The sequence below is a fragment of the Heterodontus francisci genome, chromosome 6, assembly GCF_036365525.1.
Source record: "Heterodontus francisci isolate sHetFra1 chromosome 6, sHetFra1.hap1, whole genome shotgun sequence".
Lineage (NCBI taxonomy): Eukaryota > Metazoa > Chordata > Chondrichthyes > Heterodontiformes > Heterodontidae > Heterodontus > Heterodontus francisci.
Genome location: NC_090376.1, coordinates 47,162,537 through 47,179,031, shown reverse-complemented (window position 1 = coordinate 47,179,031; position 16,495 = coordinate 47,162,537). Strand labels below are relative to the sequence as shown.

At 43.3% G+C, this 16,495-nt stretch overlaps 1 protein-coding gene across 6 annotated transcripts in view; it reads left to right on the top strand.

Annotated features, from left to right (window-relative positions):
- The window catches only part of nup58 (nucleoporin 58), a 114,547-nt gene that overhangs the window by 40,384 nt on the left and 57,668 nt on the right, over positions 1 to 16,495 (top strand). For all 6 annotated transcript variants that reach the window (XM_068033607.1, XM_068033608.1, XM_068033609.1 and 3 more), the window contains 5 exons: positions 1,984 to 2,094; positions 4,367 to 4,397; positions 13,079 to 13,144; positions 13,242 to 13,416; positions 16,068 to 16,147. In XM_068033607.1, coding sequence (XP_067889708.1) covers positions 1,984 to 2,094; positions 4,367 to 4,397; positions 13,079 to 13,144; positions 13,242 to 13,416; positions 16,068 to 16,147 — 463 coding nt within the window. The remainder of the gene's footprint in view (positions 1 to 1,983; positions 2,095 to 4,366; positions 4,398 to 13,078; positions 13,145 to 13,241; positions 13,417 to 16,067; positions 16,148 to 16,495) is intronic.

Genomic DNA, 16,495 nt, shown 5'->3' with positions numbered 1-16,495 from the left:
CCTAGAAGGACAAAGGCTGCAGATGCATGCGAACACCACCACCTGCAAGTACCCCTCCAAGCCACACATTCTGCCTTGGAACTGTATCGCCATTCCTTCACTGTCGCTGGGTCAAAATCCTGGAACTCCCTTCCTAACAGCACTGTAGGTGCACTTATCCCACATGGACTGCAGCAGTTCAAGAAGGCAGCTCACCACCAGCACCTTCTCAAGGGCAATTAGGGTGGGCAATAAATGCTGGCCTGGCCAGCAATGCCCACATCCCATGAACAAAAAAAAAAGCTATGTAAAGAAGAGCAGGGAATTTCTTCCTATTGTCCTGGCTAAAGTTTATATCTCCAGCATCCCTAAAAACACGGTGAGGGCACAGTTGGGTTTGATAGTGCCCATTCTTTAGGTGCTATCTCATTTACTCTTTGAGGGACCTTGTGAAAATTGGCTGCAAAAGTGCCTGCATATCAAATGACTGCTATTCAAAAGTAATTCCTAAGTTGTGAAGGCCTTTGGAATGTCCTAGTGCTCCAATAAGGCACTATATAAATGCAAGCTTGTTCTTTCGTTTGTAAAGTGGAATATTAAAGTAGAATGTCTTACACCATGGCTTAATGGGATAATGGGAGGGCGCTAGCTATGAAGAGAGATTGAGTAGATTAGGATTATTTTCATTAGAAAGACGGAGGTTTAGGGGGGACCTGATTGAGGTGTACAAAATCATGAGAGGTATAGACAGGGTGGATAGCAAGAAGCTTTTTCCCAGAGTGGGGGATTCAATTACAAGGGGACACGAGTTCACAGTGAAAGGGGAAAAGTTTAGGGGGGATATGCGTGGAAAGTTCTTTACACAGAGGGTGGTGGGTGCCTGGAACGCATTGCCAGTGGAGGTGGTAGATGCGGGCACGATAGCGTCTTTTAAGATGTATCTAGACAGATACATGAATGGGCAGGAAGTAAAGAGATACAGACCCTTAGGAAATAGGCGACAGGTTTAGATAGAGGATTTGGATCGGAGTAGGCTTGGAGGGCCGAAGGGCCTGTTCCTGTGCTGTAATTTTCTTTGTTCTTTGTTCTTTGATGTGACACTGAACTGGATCTGCTGGTAGGGTCATGCTGATGCTCATGTATTCCCTGTTGATCGGTAGTGACTCTACTGAAAGTGTGTTTATGCCCATGTTAGTGAAACATGTGGCTTGGTTTAGCTGTTACAGCCTCCCTCAGAGAAAATAATTCATTGGCAGTCACAGTGTAGAGACTTGTTGAGATACCAGAGAGCTGGTGGCTTCTGTGAAAGGAGCATCAGGGGAGTAGGAGATGGATTTTGTGCATGAGCTTGGAGAAGGCATGAGAGGAAATAGAGGAACTAGAGCTTGAGGGGGGTGGGGAGGGATCCTTGGTTTGATGAGAAGGGAGGGAATTGGTAGAGGCAGCTGACCAGATAGTTTCAATCAAATGACAAAGTCCATGAGCTCCTTGAATTTGTTTGAGGAGAGGGTGAAATGGGCAGGGAAGAGGTGTTAAAAGAAATGATCGTTAGTGGAGCAATGAAGCCCAAGGTTATCCGCAATCCAGAATGATCCTGGAGTAATCAGTTTTGGCAAAGATAAATGGGCAAGCCAGTTGTGCACTATATGCATTGAAGTCTGTGGCCCTTGGACTTAATGGAGTAAAAATGGAGGCCCTACCAGGGCAACAACCAGGGTAGAAGAGAGTAAGACACTTTCTAGGTACAGAGGATCCAAAGGCAGAGGTGAGAATGTGAGATAGCTCGTTGCAGCAGTATCGTATCTAGATTTATTTCTCCATGGTGATCAGTATCCTACAGTGGCTGTAGGGTGGTTCGAGTAATGGGAAGCACGTTGATCAGATTCAGGCAGCATGTTTCAGTTTGTGTTTTTAGATGCCATTCACAAATTTTGAAATATTCACAGTTAAGATGAATGGTTATAACCTTTGACAGTAGCAATTAAATGTTTTTCTCAATGTTAGGACTTGGTCAATCGCTGGGTTTGACTCTTGGAGTATCTACAGCTGCCCCAACCACTACAGCCAGTGAAGGACTGGGTGGAATAGACTTTACTGGGTCTTCTGATAAGAAAAGTGAGTAATATCCACTGAGCTTCATCATATGAATTTAACTGCCATACAATTAAAAAGATATAAGGTAAAATAACTAAATACCCATTCTGGGATAAGAATTTCAGATATATATTTCCTGGACGCCAGATAGAAGATTTCTTTTATATCACTTGGATTCTAATGCAGGTTTGGACAGTAACTTACTGCTGAGTTGATTTTTGTTTTGGTGCAGAGGACCATCCATACTTGCTGCCAATTTCCAACAAAAGAAATTGAGTACAGCAATAAAATGTTAAGAGACCTGTTTGTTTTGTCTTAGAATAGAATTTTACTGACTTCTTTATCCATGCCTGTCTTTACTTTTCTCATGATTGCAAGGTCAAAAATGCTGCTCCCCATATTGCAATTCTTTGACAGCACTTAGATTTTTTTCTCTAACAAAATTATCTTATTTCATTTTAAGCCCCTGTTTCCTTGCACAATGATCAACCTGGATTAAATAAAAGCATAAAAAATTGAAATTGATAGTGCTCTAAAACCCCCAGCCTTACACTGCACCTCTGTAAAATAAGACACTCTTTTCCCTTCCCTCCTGTATTTCTACTTATCACTGAAGTTCATAGCACGGGAGGCGGCTGTTCAGTCCACTGTGTTTGTCATGACTTTGTGCCGATGTCTTTTTCTCTCTGTATTTCTTTCTCTTCCCTTCCCTATTCACCATTTTGTCCTTTTCTGATCTATCCATCTCTTTCTCGAGTTCACTCTCCTTTTTTGGTTCATTTGTGTTTTCCTTCTTCCCTATTTTTTGCATCTCTTAATTTTGTTCATCTCTTTTCAATCAGACACAAGATACAGTGCCACACAACAGACTTGTGAGCAAAGTTATAGCTCATGGCATAAACGGGACAGTAGCAACATGGTTACAGAATTGTCTGAGTGACAGAAAACAGAGTAGTGGTTAATGGATGCTTTTTGGGCTAGTGGAGTTCCCCAGTGTTGGGACCCTTGCTTTTCTTGATATATATGAATGACCTAGAGCTTAGTGTACAGGGCACAAGTTCAAAGTTTGCGAATGATATGAGACTTGGAAGCATTGTGAACTGTGAGGAACATAGTGTAGAACTGCAAAAGGACATTGACAAATTGGTGTAATGGGCGGCAGATGAAGTTCAATGCAGAGAAATGTGAAGTGATTCATTTTGGTAGGAAAAACATGGAGAGACAATATAAAATAAAGGGTACAATTCTAAAGGGGGTGCAGGAGCAGAGGGACCTGGATGTATATGTGCATAAGTCATTGAAGGTGGCAAGACAGGTTGAGAGAGTGGTTAATAAAGCATACAGTGTCCTGGGCTTTATTAATAGGGGCATAGTGTACAAGAGCAAGGAGGTTATGTTGAACTTGTTAAGACACTAGTTCGGCCTCAGATGGTGTATTGCATCCAGTTCTGGGTGCTGCACTTTAGGAAGGATGTGAAGGTGTCCGAGAGGGTGCAGAAAAAATTCACAAGAATGATTCCAGGTATGAGGAACTTCAGTTATTATGATAGATTGGAGAACTTAGGGCTGTTTTCCTCGAAGAAGCGAAGGCTGAGAAGAGATTTGATGGAGGTATTCAAAATCATGAGTGGTCTGGACAGAGTAAAGAGAGAAACTGTTTCCAGTTGCGAAAGGATTGAGACCAAGAGGGCACAGATTTTATGTAATTGTTAAAAGAAGCAAAAGTGACCTGAGGAAATCCTTTTCACGCAGCGAGTGGTTAAGGTCTGGAATGCGCTGCCTGAGTGTGGTGGAGGCAGGTTCAATTCAAGCATTCAAAAGGGAATTAGACTATTATATGAAAAGGAAGAATGTGCATGGTTCCGGGGAGAAGGCAGGGGAATGGAACTGAGTGAATTGCTCATTCGGAGAGCCGGTGCAGACACAAAGGGCCCAATGTCCTCCGTCTGTGCTGTAATAATTCTGTGACTGTGAAGTAATAGCCAAGATTCTGATGAAAGGTCACAGACCTGAAACGTTAACTCTGTTTCTCTCTCCATAGATGCTGCCAGACCTGCTGAGTATTTCCAGCACCTTCTGTTTTTATAACAGCCAGTTAGTGGTTTTACATTTCATTGATTGCTCTCTTCTAGTATTAAATAAAATTGCTTGGATATTTTTGATTCCTTTGGAAGAGAACTAGGTTGCTGCATTCTCTGACATTTGTTCTATTTGTTGATGTCTATATTATTCCTTTTTTAAAAAAAAAATTACATTCTGCGGCCTTAATTGATTGTATATGTATCCTTTACAGATGATAAAGGTTCAACTGGAGTTAGGCCTGAGTAAGTATATTTGTGTATATATTTTTTTAAAAACTTGGACAGCTTGTAAAATTATGCAGCTAATTTACTTGAAAAGCTCGTGCATTCTTTTGGTTTTGTTATTTTTTGAAAAACTGAGATTAAAATGTTTTGTTTCGCTTGTTGTTTGATACTAACATTATAAAAATATACACATTCCTTGGAGTTAAATGTAAATTATATGGATGACTGATGTGAAGCTGTAAGAAGGCACCTGTAGTTAAACTAATAAAGGAATTCACTGAGGCAAGCCAATATTAAAGATACCTAAAGAAAGTAAAAATCAAATGGACCACCAGTAAGCAGTAAAATCAGGGATAATTCAGTTTACACAAGTGGGCAAATGGGAGAAACAAGACTGAAAGGGCAGTATTTGATAGAGATAAAATTAAGACGGAGGCTATCCTGTTTCTTTGCTGTGGAATTTTCATTAATGAGAAAGCCAGATACATTAAAAGGTCAATAAGATGTGATAACTTCGGCCTCTGCCACAAACTCCATTCCCTCACCACTGATTCGTTCCACCCATCCCCCACCTCACCAGCCATAGTCTCAGACTGAACCAGACTGTTTGCAATCTATCAAATTGATCTTTGTGAGTCGTAGCAGTGCATTCTGAAGATCATATATTTTCACATCCACAGTATGCCAGTTAATACTCAGTTCAATGGGATAAGCTTATTGAAACAAACTCTTTCATCCTGGCAGTCCCACATTTTTTGTGTTGTTGTAACTTCACCCATTCAACAGAATGGCGAGTATTCCATCACACTCCAATGTTCTATTTGACCCCAAGCTGAGTTTCTGACTCCATATTTGTTAATTGTATTTAGTTGTATGCAGGTGGTGGAAATTAACTGGGGATTCACTTGTGCTCCTATAAATAGGAATAGACAAACTATGGTGGTTGGGTGAGGATGTGCATGTTTGTAATGTGTATCTTTGTAAATAAATGCTTATAAAAGTGTGTGAAGTTTGGCTTAAGTTCTATCCTTCACTAACTGACTTTCTGAAATATAACGATATCTTCTCCATTGCAAAGACTATCTACTTCCACTTCTGTGATGTCATGTGCCTCTGTTTCTACCGCAGTCTAACTGCTCTCCTAGTCTGCCTTCCATCCCCTTCAGCTCATCCAAAACTCTGCTGCCCATATCCTGTATCAAGTCCTCCTCGCCCATCACTCATTGATGATTGACACTGACTCTGGGCCCTCTATCACCCTTTAAAAGTTCTCATTCTCATGTTTAATTCCTTTCGTGGTCTCGCCACTCTCTGGGCTGAATTTTGTTGAGCTCCTGACCACGGGTGAGGGGGGCGGAAGATCACTGAGGCAGCGGCCCACCATGGAGCCCGTGTCAGGATTGCTGGGCGCAATCTTTCTGGTGGCGGCAAGGCTCTATGGCGGCCCACCCCGGCCACTCAGCGACGGGACCCAACTTTAAATATTTAAATAAAGGGCATGAATACATTAACATACTTTTCACTGCGATCTTTCTGGCTGTTGGCGATCTTGCGTGCGGCGGCCAGCACTCACGTGCCTTTGCTTTCCCTTCCGGGGATGCTGGTGCCACCAAGGTGGGGAAGGGGGAAAACCTGAGCAATTTTACTGTAGGTGGTGGGGGGGGGCGGTGGGGAGCAAGAAACGGGGTCTAATCTGCATGTTTTGGGGAGGTGGGTAAGGGGTGCCTCTGCCCTTTGTGCAGTTGTGGGGGCGGGGGTAAGGTCATATTAAATACAAGTGTTTTGGGGAGGGGGTTACGGGCTTCAACTGTGCAGGTCTGGCAGCCCTTTAAAAATGACGCCAATGCCAGCGCAGAAGCAGCTGATGCATTGCCAGCGTTGCAGAACCTGCCCCTGCCATGTAATTGTGGGGTTTGGATGGGTGGGGAGCGCGGACCAGCCAGCATATGCAGATGAGTCACCGCGTGCTAATCGCGGCAGCATGTGTTGGCTGCCATTTTGTTCGCCTGCTGCCGCTCCCGGTGGCGGGAAAATAAAATTCAGCCCTCTATCTCTGTAACCTCCAGCCTTTGCAACCTTGATGTCTGCTCCCGAACTCTGTTTCCCCGATTCTGCCCTTGTCTGCATTTGCAACCCCCCGCTCTCCACCCTTCACCATTGGCAGTTATGCCTTCAAACTCTTGGGCTTCTGGCTCTGGAATTCCCTACCTAAACCCTCTGCCTCTCTACCTTCCTCTTCTCATTTAAGACCTTCCTTAAAACCCAAAGCTTCGACTACACAATTGGTCACTCCTAATGGATGTTCAGTGGATTGGCATTTATTTATTTCTGATAATGCCTGAAATGCCTTGTGACTTTTTTGTATGTTGAAGGCGCTATATAAATGCCAGTTATGTACTTTTATGGAAAATTTACAAAATGCATTTAGTACAGCTAAAATATAAAAAAAAATGCTGGAAATATATTACAAGTCTGAGAATCTGACATAGAAGGGAATTGTTAAAGTTCCAGGGACACTGTCAGAATTGCAGCAACTTGCCAAGTTGATTTTGACTGCTGTTCCCAGCTCTCCCATGGAGAAGGATAAGAGTAACAATATCATGGAAACAATATAAACTGAATTTTTTTTCTGCAAATCATACATTTTGACTAGGAAATACATGGTTGTTCCTTAGTCACTGGTTTGATATCCTGCAATTCCCCAACAAGTACCACTGACTTAAGGACTGCAGTGCTTCAAAAAGGCCCACCACCACCTTCTCTGAAACTAGGGAAGACAGCAAAAACTTGTATTCATATTGTGCCTTTAACATAAAAATAAAAGTTCACAGGAGCATTATAAAGCAATATTTGGTACTGAGCCACATGACCAGATATTAGGGCAGATAACCAAAATCTTGGTCAAAGAGGTAGGTTTTGTTAAATGGATCCAAGCCAAATGATGAAGAGTGAATCGAGACACAGCCTTTTCTTGATGGTAGGTTTATTCACAGAATGCAGCATTACATATCTCTGCCTCCTGCAAACTCTCACTTTGTGTCCCAGCAGGTGCTCTTTTCATTCCCTCTCAGTGCTTAATTAAACAATGCCCTTCACCTGTTTTTCTTAACAACATAATTAACTGACCATTAACAGGTCTTAGAGAGCATCTTAAAGGAGGAAAGTGAGATAGAGAGGTTTAGGGGTATGTGCCATAACCTACAGCTGGAAAGTGCAATTAGGCTGGACGGTCCTTTCTCAGCCGTTACAGTCACAATGGATCAAATGGCTTCCTTCTGTGCCTTTTAAATTTTTTATGTTTCTATGGCTTAAAGGAGGAAAGAGAGGTACAGAGGATGAGAGGTCTAGGGAGGGAGTTCCAGAGATTAGGACCTTGACAGGTGAAGGCATGGTTACTAATGGAGCAGTTAAAATCGGGGATGCTCAAGAGGCCAGAATTGGATGACCCCAGATAGCCCTGAACATGGCAATAAGTTGAGAGGGGAGGAAAATAAGACTGGCAAAGAAAGAATATGAGAATAGAATGACAGTCAGTCAACATAAAAGGGAACCCAAAAATCTTCTACCAGCATGTAAATAATAAAGCGGGTAGTGAGAGCTGGAGTGGATGCTTAGAGGCGCAGGGCAAGGCTAGAATATTTAATGAGTACTTTGTATTGGTGTTTATTAAAAGAAGAGGAATCTGACAAAATATTGGTAGAAGTGGAGAAAGTAGAGCCAATGGATAGGGTAAAAATTGAGAGGGAGGAGGCAACGGAAAGGCTGGCTATGCTTAGAGTAAATAAGTCACCTGATCCAGATGGCTTGCATCCCAAATTGCTAAAAGAAGTTGGGGTGGAGATAGCCGAAGGGCTTGCCATAATCTTCCAATCTTCCCTAGATTTGGTGGAGGTGCCAGAGGATTAGAGTGGCAAATGTGACACCCTTATTCAAGAAAGGGTGTAAGGACAGTTCAAGCAACGACAGGCCAGTTAGTTTAACATCTGTGGTGGTAAGGTTTTAGAAACCATTATCAGGGGGGGATAAATCGACAGTGACTTGGAAAGGTTTGAGTTACTTAAGGATAGCCAGCATAGATTTGTAAAAGGGAGATCATGCTTGACTAATCTAATTGAAATTTTTGATGAAGTGACAGAGAAGGTTGATGAAGGGAATGCAGTGGATGTTATTTATATGGATTTTAAGAAAGTGTTTGATAAAGTACCACATAAAAGGCTGGTTAACAAAATTGAGACTCATGGGATAGGGTCAGTGTCCAATTGGATAAAAAATTGGCTTAAGGACAGAAAACAGCCAGCTGTGGTAAATGGTGGTTTTTCAGACTGGAGGATGGTAGACAGTGGTGTTCCCCAAGGGCCAGTGATAGGACCACTGCTTTTTTTTTTGCTTTCTACAAATGACTTGGATCTTGGAATACAGAGTAGAATTTCAAAATTTGTCGATGATACCAAACTTGGAGGAGTGGCAAACAGTGAGAATGATACAAACTGCCTGCAACTGGACATTGATAGACTCGCAGAATGAGGAGAGAAGTGGCAGATGGAATTTAATATAGACAAGAGTGAGGTGACTGAGAGTGGTTAGCAAAGCATATGGGATCTTGGGCTTCATAAATAGAGCCATAGGGTACAAAAACAGAGATGTTATGCTGGACATTTATAAAGTTCCGGTTATAGCCCAACTAGAGTATTGCATCCAGTTCTGGTCACCACACTTTAGGAAGGATGTGCGGATCCTTGAGCGGGTGCAGAGGAGATTTACCAGAAGGTTCGAGGGATGGGGAATTTTGGATACAAGGTTATGTTGGGAAAAGCTGGGTTTTTCTCCCTGGAGCAAAAGAAATTGAGGGGAGATTTGATAGAAGTGTACAAGATTATGACAGGCTTAGATAAGTTAGACAAGGAAAAACTGTTCCCATTAACTGATGGTAAGAGGAAAAGGGACACAGATTGAAAGTTTTGGGCAAGAGATGCAGGGGGAATGTGAGCAAGAATTTTTTTATGAAGCTCGCTGCCCATAAGGGTAGTGGAAGTGGAGGCAATCATTGGTTTCAAAAGGAAATCGGATGGCCAGGCTTGGGTTGATAAGTGGCAAGTAACATTCGTGCCACACAACTGCCAGGCAATGACCATCTCCAACAAGAAAGAATCTAACCAACTCCGTTTGACATTCAATGGCAATATGGTCGCTGAATCCCCCACTGTCAACATCTTGGGGGTTACGATTGACCAGAAGCTGAACTGGAGAAGCCATATAAATACCATGGCTACAAGAGCAAGTTAGAGGCGAGGAATCCTGCGGCGAGGAACTCTCCTCCTGACTCTCCAAAGCCTGTCCACCATCTAAAAGGCACATGTCAGGAGTGTGATGGAATACTCTCCACTTGCCTGGATGGATGCAGCTCCAACAACATTCAAAAAGCTCGACGCCATCCAAGACAAAGCAGCCAGCTTGATTAGCACCCCATCCACAAACATTCACTCCCTTCACCGTGCACAGTGGCAGCAGTGTATACCATCTAGAAGATGCACTGCAGCAAAGCACCAAGGCTCCTTAGACAGCACCTTCCAAACCCGCGACCTCTACCAACTAGAAGGACAAGGGCAGCAGTTGCATAGGAACACCACCACCTGCAAGTACCCTCCAAGTCACACACCATCCTGACCAGGAACTATATCGCTGTTCCTTTGCTGTCACTGGGTCAAAATCCTGGAACTCCCTTCCCAACAGCACTGCAGGTGTATCTACCTGACATGGACTGCAGAGGTTCAAGAAGGCATCTCACCACCACCTTCTTGAGGGCAGTTTGGGATGGGCAATAAATGCTGGCCTAGCCAGAGATGCCCACATCCAGGAACCAATAAAAACTTGAAAGAAATAAAGTTTCAGGGCTACAGGGATCGAGCATGGAAGTGTGACTGACTGGATTGTTCTACAGAGAGCTGGCATGGACTTGATGAGCTGAATGGCCTCCTTCTATGCTGCAAATGACTGACTCAGTGAGGAGTAGGCCATTTAGTCCCTCGATCCTATTCTGCCATTCAATGAGATGATGGCTGATCTACGACCCAACTCCATATCCCTGCCTTTGTCCCATATCCCTTAATTCCTTTGATTACCAAAAATCTATCAGTCTCAGATTTAAAATTAACAATTAATTGAGCAGCAGTTGCCATTTGTGGAAGAGTTCCAAACTTCTACCTGCCTTTGGAATGGGTTTTCTTTTCCTGCCAATGGGAGCGGCAGCGGATGAAAAAAGTGGCAGCCCACACATCGCGCTGCCATGCTGCCGCAATCTTCCTCGCAGCGGCCCAGGATAATGAGCCGGTCCAGCTCCTCCCCGCCCCCCCAAATCACATGGAGAGGTGGGCTCTCCGACGCCAGCAATGGCATCAGCTGCCTGTGCGGAGGCTCTGGTGCCATTTTTAAAGGGCAGCCAGCCCTGCCAAGTCATTTAAATTTTTAAAAGGCTACCTCTCCCCCCTGTCCCCACACAACGTACCGCCGATAAATCTATCGCCCCATCTCTCATAACAATTAAACTCAACATTTTCCCTTACCTCCTCAAATACTTACCTTTAACACTTGACCTTCTCTCCCTATCCGTCCCCCACCTCCCCGCCCCCAAACTGATCAAAGTGCAGAGGTCTCCCCTTCCCACCCTTCCCTACACTAGTAATTTGCATTAGAACCCATTTCTTACCCCCCACAACCACTATACTGAAAATCATAAGTTTCCCCCTTCCCCACCATGATGGTGCCTGCTTTCCCTTAATGGGAAAGTGAAGTCATATGAGTGCCGGCTGCTGCTCAGAAGATCGCAGCCCAAATGTAAGATCGTTGTTGATTTTATTTAAATGTATTCACATCATTAATTTCAATATATTAATCCAGTGCTTGTTGCCCAGCCAGGAAGATTGGGCCCGGCACTCCCAGCATCAGGCTCCGTGACGAGCCGCTGCCGGGTTAATCTTCCAGCCCCGCCACCGCTCCCCCCCCTCTGCTATGAAGCCCCAACATCGGGAGCTCAGTAAACTCCCAGCCTTTGAGTATGCAGGTGGTTACTAATTTCATTTCTGAAATGTCTGGTTCTAATTTTTATACCACGTCCCCTTATCCTAGACTTCACAACCAGCGGAAATAGTTTCTCTCAATCTACCTTATCTGTTGCCGTAATGTCTTGAAATATCTTGGAGGTTTGTGAGGCTGGAGGAGATTAGAGATGGGGAAAGGCGAGGCCATGGAGGGATTTGAAAACAAGCATAAAAATTTTTAAATCAAGGTATTGCTTAACCGGGAGACAGTGTGGGTCAGTGAACACAGGGTGATAGGTAAACAGGACATGGTGCGAGTTAGGACAAGGGCAGCAGGGCTTTGGATGACAAGTGTATTGGAATAGTCCAGTCTAGAGGTAACAAAGGCATGGATGAGGGTTTCTGCAACAGGTGAGCTGAGCCAGGGGCAGAGTCAGGCCATGTTACGAAGGTGAAAATAGACAGTCTTAGTGATGCCACAGATATGTAGTCAGAAACCTAACTTGGACAGATCTGACACTGAAGTTTATTTATTTATTTAATTTATTTATTTAGAGATACAGCACTGAAACAGGCCCTTCGGCCCACTGAGTCTGTGCCGACCAACAATCACCTGTTTATAATAATCCTACATTAATCCCATATTCCCTACCACATCCCCACCATTCTCCTACCACCTACCTACACTAGAAGCAATTTACAATGGCTGATTTACCTATCAACCTGCAAGTCTTTGGCTGTGGGAGGAAACCGGAGCACCCAGCGGAAACCCACGCAGTCACAGGGAGAACTTGCAAACTCCGCACAGGCAGTACCCAGAACTGAACCCGGGTCGCTGGAGCTGTGAGGCTGCGGTGCTAACCATTGCGCCACTGTTACAGTCTGGTTTAGCCTTAGACAACTGCCAGAGAGAGGGGTGGAGTCTGTCATTAGGGAATAGGCTTTATAGAGGGGACTGAATAGAATGGCTTTGGTCTTCCCAGTATTTAATTGAAGGAAATTTCTGATCAGCCAGTACTATATGTTGAACAAGCAATCTGATATTTTAGAGACAGTGGTCGAGTAAAGAGAGGTGGTGATGATGTAGAGCTGAATGTCATCAGTGTTTGTGTGAAACCAGATGCTGTGTTTTTGGTATTTCAATGGCAGTTTAATAACCCCTATAACTTTAAAATGGCATAAAAGTCACATTGATGCATTATATAAAATTATGGAAAGTGTCTTTCATGGGAATTGTGTATCATTCACCTTCTAGCCACAGTTTCTAAAATATTGAATTTGTGAGTCTGGCTCAGAACTATAAATTCCTAATGCAAAAAAATTTGAAGAAACTTAAAGTGGAAGCCCATAATTGAATTTAATGCTAAGCCTGCTTAAATACTCACTGATTCACATGGGCAACCTATATTACATCATTATGCTATGAAACTTTACAGAGAACTTTCCTGAAAAAATGTTTTTATTCTGAATTACAAATCTTCTCATAACAGCATGGCTGTTGAACTTTCTGGTACAGCTGTAGAATGTAGGGTGACAGTGATGTCATCCTACTTCAAATATATTTACAATGTTCAAATATTAATAAAAACGGGTTCATGTGTAGCAGTCTTAGCAAAGGAGTTCTTCAAGCAATATTAACATTTTAGTCCTGTTTTTTTTTTACAGCGATAGCAAGGCCCTTAAGGATGAAAATCTGCCACCTGTTATCTGTCAAGATGTGGAACATTTTCAGTGAGTTTGCCTGGTTTGACATCCAAGTAATCATTAACTCACCATTTTACAAAGTATCAGTATTTTAAAGTCATGTATTCTCTTTACACATCTACAGGAAATTTGTAAAAGAACAAAAGCAGGTACAAGAAGAGATTAGTCGAATGTCTTTTAAAGCTATGCTGAAAGTACAAGAGGATATTAAAGCACTGAAACAATTGTTAACGGTAGTTGCCAGTGGACTTCAGAGGGATTCACTTGCCCTCGACAAACTCAAGATAGAATCTGCACAGGTAAGTTAACATTGCCAGAGGTTTTTCATGTAAGAGTGTAATAAGACCAGTTTCAAGTAAGAAAGTAGACTCGCTATCATTTTAGCTGCCTATGAAGTGAATGCTTATGCATTTGGGATTCCAAGGGTAGAGATTATAGCCAGTATTATTTTACAAATTATTTAGCTGTATTCAAATTTTTCTCCATTATTTTCATGGAAACATTTTAAACAGGTAAATGCTTTCCTTGAAATAATAGAGAAAAGAATTTGGTATGCTGACATTGAGAACAGTACCTTTTTATTCTCTAATAATATTAATAGTATTTTTGTATGTGCCCACAAGAACGTAGGGGTTGACATGGGGCTAAATTTTTCCAGCTCGTTGCCGATCTCAAGGGGAGCTTCAAAAATGGCGCAGTGCATGCGCGAGACGTGCACTGCTGAGCCGCCGTGAAACTTAGTGCGGCAGCTCATTTACATGGGGGGGGGGGGGAGAGCCCGCCCCCAGCAACGGCAGCCAGCGCCACCACTTAGTCGCCGGCACCATTTTTAAAGGGCTTCAAGCCCTTCAAGTCCATTTAAATTTTTACAGGTACAGGACTTTGAAAAATAAATGTAAAAATAAATGCACTGGAGTGCTGACTTGGGTTGCATTAGAGTGTTAAAGTGGAAGTTTGGTGACTGCGGAAGTTCGGTGAGGAGGGAGCGAAGAGCTCCTTTCATTTCCTACCTGTCCTCAGAGTGAGGGGACCTGAGAGTTTCCAAAGAGCACAGCTGACTGGTGAGTAAGTCCTGGTGGGTATTTTTCAAAGTGGATTGAATTGTAAGTCATTGTTTTAGCAAGACTTAGTTTTTAAAAAAAAATTATAATCTTCTAAAGTTTTAAATTTAAAGGGTTTAGTCATGGCAGGAGAGCTTGAAGCCGTGGTTTGCTCCTCTTGCTGCATGTGGGAATCCAGGAACATTTCCAGTCCCCAGGACCAGCATGTGTGCAGGAAGCGTGTCCAGCTGCAGCTCCTGGAAGCTCTGGTTTCAGAGCTGGAACGGCGGCTGGAAACACTGTGGAGCATCCGCGAGTCTGAGAGCATTGTGGATAGCACGTATAGAGAGGTGGTCACACCGCAGCTGAAGGGACTTGAAGAAGAAAGAGAATGGGTGACCACCAGGCAGTCCAAGAGAATCAGGCAGGTAGTTCAGGAGTCCCCTGGGGTCCCGCTTGCAAATCGGTATTCCATTTTGGAGACTGATGAGGCTGGTTCCTCCAGGGAGTGCGGACAGAGCCAGGCTTCTGGCACTGCAAGCAGCCTGTCTGCACAGGAAGGGGGAAAGAGAGGAAGAGCAATAGTAATAGGGGATTCTATAGTCAGGGGAACAGATGGGCGCTACTGTGGCCGTCAACGTGACTTCAGGATGGTGTGTTGCCTCCTTGGTGCCAGGGTCCGGGATGTCACTGAATGGCTGCAGGACATCTTGAAGGGGGAGGGTAATAGGCAGAGGTCATGGTACATGTTGGTACCAATGACATAGGTAGAAACAGGGATGAGGTCTTGCATCAAGAATTCAGGGAGTTAGGCAGTAGACTAAAAAGCAGGACCTCTCAGGTTGTAATCTCTGGATTACTCCCAGTGCCACGTGCTAGCGAGTATAGAAATAGGAGAATAGCACAGATGAACGCGTGGCTTAAGAGTTGGTGCAGGAGGGAGGGTTTTAGATTCCTGGACCACTGGGACCGTTTCTGGGGAAGGTGGGACCTGCACAAGGTGGGACGGTCTACATCTGAACCAGAGGGGGACTAACATCCTTGCTGGCGGGTTTGCTAGTGCTGTTGGCCTTCCCGGAGGTATTTTCCAGGCCCCCAGTCATGACCCCAGACGTCGGGGGTGGGGGGGGGGGGGCAGGGCTGGTAAAATCCAGCCCATAGAATCATAACACAGAATAGTACAGCACAGAACAGCACTATTAGTCTCCCTTGACAATACTTAGAAATACCATAGGGTGGATTTTTCTCTCAAGTTATGTTGGTTATCTGTTGTGATTTAAACAGGGTGAAAAATTGAATAGGCACTTGTTCCACCGGGCCTCTAACCTTTGCTTCCCCATTGTAATTCTTCTGGTTTTACTCTGTAACCAAATAATGTGATCATGATGAAGTGATATCCTATGCCATATTTTCTGTTATAACAACAGGGAATGTAAAAATACCTGTTCAACAACAGTTATCCAGTATTTGTAAGGAAACCAGGGGCCTTTTGACAATTAAAAAAAAAGGCTCCCCACAGGAAAACAATTGATTGCGAGATGAATAACTTGCAGCCTCCTGTGATCACTTTATGTCGGTTATTGTGGAGATCAGATACTTTATCCTAGCCTGGAGGAAAGCCGACTATTTAACCTGCTGTATGCAGTAGAAACTCTTCCAGGAGTCTGCCAAAAAATTGCCCTGACCCGAAGAAATTTGCCAGGGTAAGCAGCCTATCTTTTGGATAGGTGTACATAACTTCTCACACATGGCAGCATAGCAACCAAACAGAAAAATCTCATCCCATGTTTCCAGAAGTGTCAAATGGTAACAGGAAAAACTGGTGAAACTAAAATAAAATTTGAAGTAGAGCTGAAGTAATGTTAGAAAAAGCCATTTTAAATTTGTCAACGTTTTGAATTTACTCATAGGAGCTTAAAAATGCTGAAATAGCACTTAGAACACAGAAAATACCACCAGGACTTCAGCATGAAAATACAGCACCGGCAGAGTAAGTTTGTGAATTTCTGAGCAAATGTGAGGCCTATGATATGGTTAAATAGTTTTTTGAACTGAAATTATGCTTATGGTAAAAGGTACTTAATGGTAATATGATTCTGGCACAATTTTAAAAGCATTAAAAATGTATCCACACTTCTGAATCCAGATTGCTGCTTTGCAGATGAATTGGCTGATGGGACTGCAGCTTTGCATTTTTATTTGTTACATAATCCAGTTTCACTGTCAGTGCAAAGTATGGTGACAGAAGCGATAGGTTGACAATGTCACTGGCCGACTAGGAAGTGAGGTTTTGTACATTAGGAAAATAACTTGTTAAAAATCATGGCCTAGGCTTTCT